Source organism: Arachis ipaensis, chromosome B02 (assembly GCF_000816755.2).
Source record: "Arachis ipaensis cultivar K30076 chromosome B02, Araip1.1, whole genome shotgun sequence".
Lineage (NCBI taxonomy): Eukaryota > Viridiplantae > Streptophyta > Magnoliopsida > Fabales > Fabaceae > Arachis > Arachis ipaensis.
The window spans coordinates 85,574,537-85,581,346 of record NC_029786.2 but is presented as its reverse complement, the minus strand read 5'-3'; the positions used below and the strand labels follow the sequence as shown (position 1 = coordinate 85,581,346).

The 6,810-nt window shown below is 34.5% G+C and overlaps 1 protein-coding gene across 1 annotated transcript in view; it reads left to right on the top strand.

Annotated features, from left to right (window-relative positions):
* LOC107625579 (ribonuclease II, chloroplastic/mitochondrial) overlaps window positions 1–6,254 on the top strand; it is a 12,985-nt gene extending 6,731 nt beyond the window's left edge. The window contains exons 7-14 of the mRNA XM_016328254.2: window positions 136–318; window positions 1,117–1,179; window positions 1,280–1,386; window positions 1,466–1,615; window positions 2,320–2,479; window positions 3,307–3,702; window positions 4,574–4,798; window positions 5,542–6,254. Coding sequence (XP_016183740.1) covers window positions 136–318; window positions 1,117–1,179; window positions 1,280–1,386; window positions 1,466–1,615; window positions 2,320–2,479; window positions 3,307–3,702; window positions 4,574–4,798; window positions 5,542–5,667 — 1,410 coding nt within the window. The 3' untranslated portion in view covers window positions 5,668–6,254. The remainder of the gene's footprint in view (window positions 1–135; window positions 319–1,116; window positions 1,180–1,279; window positions 1,387–1,465; window positions 1,616–2,319; window positions 2,480–3,306; window positions 3,703–4,573; window positions 4,799–5,541) is intronic.

The following is a 6,810-nucleotide window of genomic DNA, read 5'->3' as shown; positions in this document are numbered from 1 at the left end:
TTGCTAGAAATAGAAATTTTATCACAACAGGAGAATCTTCGATTAGTATTGCATCTCTAGGCTGTTCGAGTGCAATTTAAGTCAGTGGAGTTGACTTTCTTGTTCTAATAAGTTCATCTTCTATACTACTATCAGATACTAAAGGAAATGGGTCTGGCAAAAACAGCATCTTCTGCTGCGAATCTCTTGGTAGATATTGGGTATTTTCCTGTACATGTCAATCTTGAGTTGTTGAAGTCCGGAACTCCCACTGAGCATTCAGAAGAAATCATATCAGTTGGTCAAGCTCTTCTATCGGACTCATCTGATCCTGACGAGGTGATGTACTATGCTTGTTAACAGCTCAAGTGTGTGATATCGTACATGTCATGGCCATTTCTTTAGAATGATAAAGATACATGTACCACAAACTTCTAACATCATTAATATGCTGTTACATTCTCTTGCTTCAAGAACAAGTATTACAGTTAATATATACTAATATATACTAATTGGTTTAGAGCTTTGGTGACTGGTTCATACCCTTATATGTTGCTATGATAAAGAGTAGCGAGAAATTTTGTTACTTTTGAAATGTTTCTAATTCATATTTTAAATCATCTTTTTATCATTGTTAATGATTAACCATTCAAAGATGATTAATACTTTGTTATTTGAAATACAGCGTGCGTGTCATGTAAATATGTTATCTATTAGGGTTTTTTTTTTATTTTTTATTTTTTGGGTCAGATTCTATCTATTAGTTAAAAATGTTAATTTGGGAGAGGGTGTTTTTGGAACTTCGAAGTTGAATATCTAAAATTTCTGAATACAACCAAATGATGTCACAAACATGAAAAATTAGATTTTGAGGTAATTAACAAGTGTCATACTCCTATGATGGTTATGTACCATACTAATCATTGTTGGATTACCCCAATTCTTTCACTAAATGCATGGACTATTCAGCCTTTGCAGTAGTTTTAAATTGCTATAATGGCTGGACTCTGAAAATTTTCTTTTCCATCTTCTTGTTCTCTTTTATTGGTGTAAGCATTCCAAATAATGCTTGGACTCGTCATTTTTTTTTTTTTAATTTTAGATGCTGATGTTGTATTTGGCTTTGTCTATGTTCAGAATATCAGGAAGGATTTCACTGATTTAAAGGTGTACGCCATTGATGTTGATGAGGCTGATGAGGTATTCAATGAATGTTATTTGTTGGTTGTATTGAGATCTGCTAAGTATTGCTTCAGTGTTTTGGGTGTCTAGAATTTTATTGACCAACAAATAAATGCAGCTTGATGATGCTTTGAGTGCAACCAAGTTGCAAGATGGTCGGATCAAAGTTTGGATACATGTTGCAGACGCAACTAGATATGTTCAACCTGGAAGCATTGTGGACAGGTATCTGAATGACATTAAAATAAATATTAGTTATTTTTTAGTCTTGCAGTTGCAACATAACATATTTCGCTGGATGCAGGGAGGCTATGAGAAGAGGAACATCTGTTTTCTTACCGACTGCCACATATCCTATGTTTCCAGAAAAGCTTGCCATGGAAGGTATGAGCCTGAGACAAGGAGACCTTTGTAATGCTGTTACTGTATCAGTTGTGCTGCATAATGATGGCAGGTAATTATGAATTCAAAGATTGTACATTATGGTAGAAGTTCATCTGATTAAGTAGGAGAACTTAAAACTGTGGTGTCCGGTATGTGAGAAATCAGTTAGGAGTTGGGACCCATTCTGAAGTGGGACTTGGAGTATTTCTGTCTCACTCATGTATTTGATGTCATATATTGCATTTAGGTATTTGAAACTGTTGAAGCTTCAAGTGAGATGAGTATAATGCTAATTTATTTATTTTTAGTTATTAATTAAATATTTGGGAAGGGATATCCATTTTTTTACTTGTTCAAGGTACTACATAGATTGTTTGGGTTTACCTTATCTTTTCTATCTTTTTTTCTTTCTCCCCCTTTATCCGCACAGAAAGATCCCTTATACTCAAGCCTGCACTATTCTTTATCTTGACAGATTCTTCCTTCATTCAAAGTAGTTATGGTGATAATTGTCATGAAACCATCTCCCCCAAAAACTTAAATAGTTTTATATCTAATATGCTCCATATGCAAGAGCCTCTTTTGGACTTGAAGTGTGGATAATGTGTATGTCCATACCACTTTTTTCTCAAATTCAATTTTTATTTAGAAGGATGTGCCAACAGGAATAACAAAGATCAAACTCTAGAAGTATTCAAATGGTTTTATATCTGACACTAATAGTTAGGATGGTGAGTTACCCCCTTTTAATGATGTTCTATGTGGGTGCAACAGTATCGCAGAATGTTCAGTGGTTAACTCGGTGATTAAACCAACATACATGCTGACATACGAGAGTGCATCTGAGCTACTCCATTTGAACCTTCAGGAAGAGAGTGAACTGAGAATTTTGTCCGAGGCTGCAAATCTTCGGTTAAATTGGCGTCGCCAACAGGTTTGTCCTAGTTTATATATATATCGCAAATCAGTCCCCGAAAACTTTTTAGTCAAACAATTTAATCCTCAACAAATTTAATCACCAAATCAGTCCCTAACCTTTTATTTGAGAGTATAGACTATAGATAGAGGGGGATTCATCAGCTAATTAAAGCTAGGGAATATCCTATTTGATAATCAAATTACAGAAGCCATTAGAATGTATCAAACTGTTCACAAGGATATCGAAAAGTATCACCACTGCTGATAGAAATGACTTAACAGCTGTATATTTCTTCTTCTTTTACACAATAAAGGGTTGGATATATACAGCTGCGCCCAACCAGAATAGGAAAGTAACGAAATCTGATCCCATGATTTGTTTCTTGAATACCTAATTAATCTTATTCTCGGAACATAATCAGAGATAAGCCTAACTATAGGAATACAGTATATACATATGATATTTTAAAAAATAATCAGCACCAAATTTCTGCACAGAACAATCACAAAATTTACCTTGTAGAATACTCAAAAGGATGCCATCTTTGTTTGCCTTGCATCAAATGCTCTTGGAAATTTCTCTTTCCTTGTCAGTGTTTCTAAAATGCACTTAGATGTTAAGATTTTTTTTTATTACTATTATTATTATTAAAAATCTACCCTTGAGATGTGGATAGAAATATTCTCAGAATTTATTGGGGGACTGGAATGATAGGTTTAACTGAGTGGATAGGCTTTCCTAGAATTCATGGTTATGGTGCTTAACTATTTAGTTAGTTAAAGCTGTCCAGAATTATTTAGCCTCTAATACCATAAGTTCTCTTTTTTCCTGCCTTTGCCCAGGGTGCAGTTGAGACAGCAACATTAGAAGCTCGCATTAAAGTGTCTAATCCAGATGATCCAGAGCCATCAATAAAACTTTATGTGGAAAACCAAGCAGACCCTGCAATGCGATTAGTGTCTGAGATGATGATACTCTGTGGCGAAGCTATTGCCACATTTGGATCTCAGAATGAAATTCCTTTACCCTATAGGGGACAGCCCCAATCAGATATAAATGTTTCTGAATTTGCTCACCTTCCAGAAGGGCCTGTCAGAAGCTTTGCCCTGGTCAAAGTAATGCGTGCTGCAGAAATTGATTTCAGGAAGCCAGCACGACATGGGATTTTGGGAATTCCTGGTTATGTTCAATTTACATCTCCCATCCGTAGATATTTAGATCTTCTTGCTCATTATCAGGTGTGTTTCAGTTTTATAATTTAGAGGTACAATGGATTGCATATCTTGGTGCAGCTAGTTTCTCAATATAAATACTATGAAGTCAGCAAAACTTTTGAAAGACAAGAAGCTAGATTTGGGAAGTGAAAAGAAATTAATCACTTCTTGCCTATATTGGTGCTGTGATGCATAAGCTGCTACTATAGGTGCTTGAAGTGTGTACCTATGTGACTGTTTCAGGAGGGATATAACTGCAACAAATAATTGTTGTGTTCCACCAATTTATAAATTTTCTTAAAAGACAAAATTAAGTGATGATTAGATTAACAGCCCATGCTAGATTAATAAAAGGTGTAGAGATACCATTTCTACTTCATAGCATTCTGAGTTTTTTGGTTAGAGTTAAACCATAGATTTAAAGATTACTAGCAGCAGGTTGTTATCTAGAGCTCAAAAACTGATTATTTTAAAATCGTAATATTTTACCAAATCATCTGCATGTATCAAGTAATAAATAACATACATAATAATTTCATATCCTATTTAGTAATTTTTCGTCTAGATAGATAAAAAGTATCATGTGACATTTATGCACATGCAATATAAGTGTTCAGTGGATCTGTTCATGCTCAGAATACTGCCTAGAGGACATTGTTTTATAACTTATAGTAGCCATTGTACCATGATGAGTTTTGCTATGCAATTGAGCTTGCGTCCTTTAAGTTTGTAAATTTTTTTTATCTGTGGCCTTTTCTCCATCCGAAGCTGCCGTTATGAAATTGTTTCTATTAATATAATTAATATGCTATGCTGCATCTTGGTAAGTAATTCTAACTTCTAAGGGTTTTTCTATATCTGTTTTGGTTGTGTCTGTAATGTGTGTTTTCTTCAGGTAAAAGCATTTCTTAGAGGTGAACCTCCACCTTTTACATCTGGTAAGCTTGAAGGGATTGCTGCAGTTGTAAATGAGAGATTCAAAACAGTGAGGAAGCTCAGCAACAACAGTCTTCGATACTGGATGTTGGAATATTTACGAAGAGAACCAAGAGAGAGAAGATACCGTGCCTTGGTCCTTAGATTTTTGAAAGATCGAATTGCAGCTCTATTGTTGGTTGAGGTAAGCAGTCAATAGCTCCTACTTGTACTGTATTCTGCAGTTCATGCCATTTCGTCATTGTACCAATGGAAATTCTGGTAGCCCATTAAAAATCTTGATGAGATACCTGCCTAAAAATGCTACGTCTACGATTACTTGAGAATGACTTTATTGTTTGTATCATTGGTGAAATATAGTCTCAATTATTTGTTTGGAAGTTTTGGTTTCCTGTTGCTTGAACCAAAATGTTTTGCTGCGTGCCAAAATGCATTCAGGAAAATTGAGCAGTGAAGCTAAAAATTGATCGTTAGAACAGATAGACGTGCCGTTAACCTTAGGTATTGTTTTACGTGTCTGTGTTTAGCTAGTTTGCATTTAGATTAAATTACTTTGGAGGTTTCTATAGTTTCACTCATTCTCATTAGGTTCCTATAACTTTGTAATCAAATCCATGTATTGAGTAAAAAATTTCAATCAAGTTCCTATAGTTCATTAAGTCTCTATATTCATGATGAATCACTGCTTTTCTGAAAATGTGCAGTAGAGACTTGATCACAATATTTTTAAACTAGGAGTAAGTTGAACAGTTGAAAAATGTTTGTATAGTATAGGTATTTAATAAGAAATGTTTAAACTAACATAATCCAATTGAAAAGTGAAAACTCATTCGGACTATAAGGAATTCCAGATTAATTAAACCTTGTTTTAATGTCTGCAATTGTAATATGCTACTCTATTTAATCCAAAGTTGCTTTTATCTGTAGGTTGGACTTCAAGCTTCTACGTGGGTTTCTGTTGGAACTCAGGTAGGGGATGAAATATTAGTTAAGGTGGAAGAATCACATCCTCGCGATGACATTATCTGTCTGAAGGAGGTTATAAAACAGTGACCGCAGTGTTAAAGATAACTCTGTTGAAGATTCAAAGAGGTAATATATATCTTGCAAATCAACACATGGACCATACTATTTGAATTGGATGGTCGTCTAAACCCTCATTCAGCTTGTTTGGTATGATGCCGCGTCGATTGTCTACTTCATGGAAGAAGAATCATGCTGAAGGGGCAAGGATCCAACCTTGTGAACTCTTTCAAGCTGTTCCAAGTTTTGAGGTGGAGAGAAATTCAGATTATGACTGGCATTTAGGCTTCATGGTGATGCTAGTGAACACTGTACAGTCCTTCAGATATGTTTGGCATGATTTATTTTTTCTTTTTCCAATAATAATATATATCACCGGAGGAAGTTAATTCAATATTATGTGCCGGCCGTTTACAGCTTCATCATTATATAACTGTCGGTTTGAATTTTCAGAGAAATCACTGTAATTTATGGATTTTTCACATGATTTGGCCGTGTTTCATATCACCATCAATATAAAGAGACAGATCTCACCATCATGTTTGACCTAGTCATGTGAAAAATTCACGAGATAATCAATTTCCGTAATTCATCATAAAGGGACAAAATTGCATCAATGTATCTCTGGCTTTTTTATTATCAAGGATGTTAAGAACATCTGTTCCTGAGTTTCCGATTCCCATTATTTTTGCTTACGCTTCTAAAGATTGTAAGCATGGTAAATGTGCCATTAGGGAGGAACTAGGGTGAGCGAATAACAAGTCACTTAAAGTTAGGGGTGAAGACCCATGGAGATATGGGGGATTCGCGAAATCTCCATGGAGATGAAGACCCGTCCCTGCGAGTAAAGGGGATGGAAATTTTTAAATTCCCGCAAATATGAATTTACTAGAATGTTTTCACTTACTAAGGTGAATTATGTTATTTTATGTTAGAAGTTTTTTTTAGTGTGTATGTTAGATATTTAAAGTGTATGTTGAATTATATTAAATTGTGTTTAGATTAAGTGTTTTATTATGTTAAATTTTGTTGAATTGTATGGAATAAGTTATGATTGTGTTAATTTTTTTTATTTTTTTAACAATAATATTCATAGATATTTGCGAATATCTGTGTTTTCTGTGGAGACAGTTAAGCGGAAATCCATGATAAAAATAGAATGGAGATAGAGAC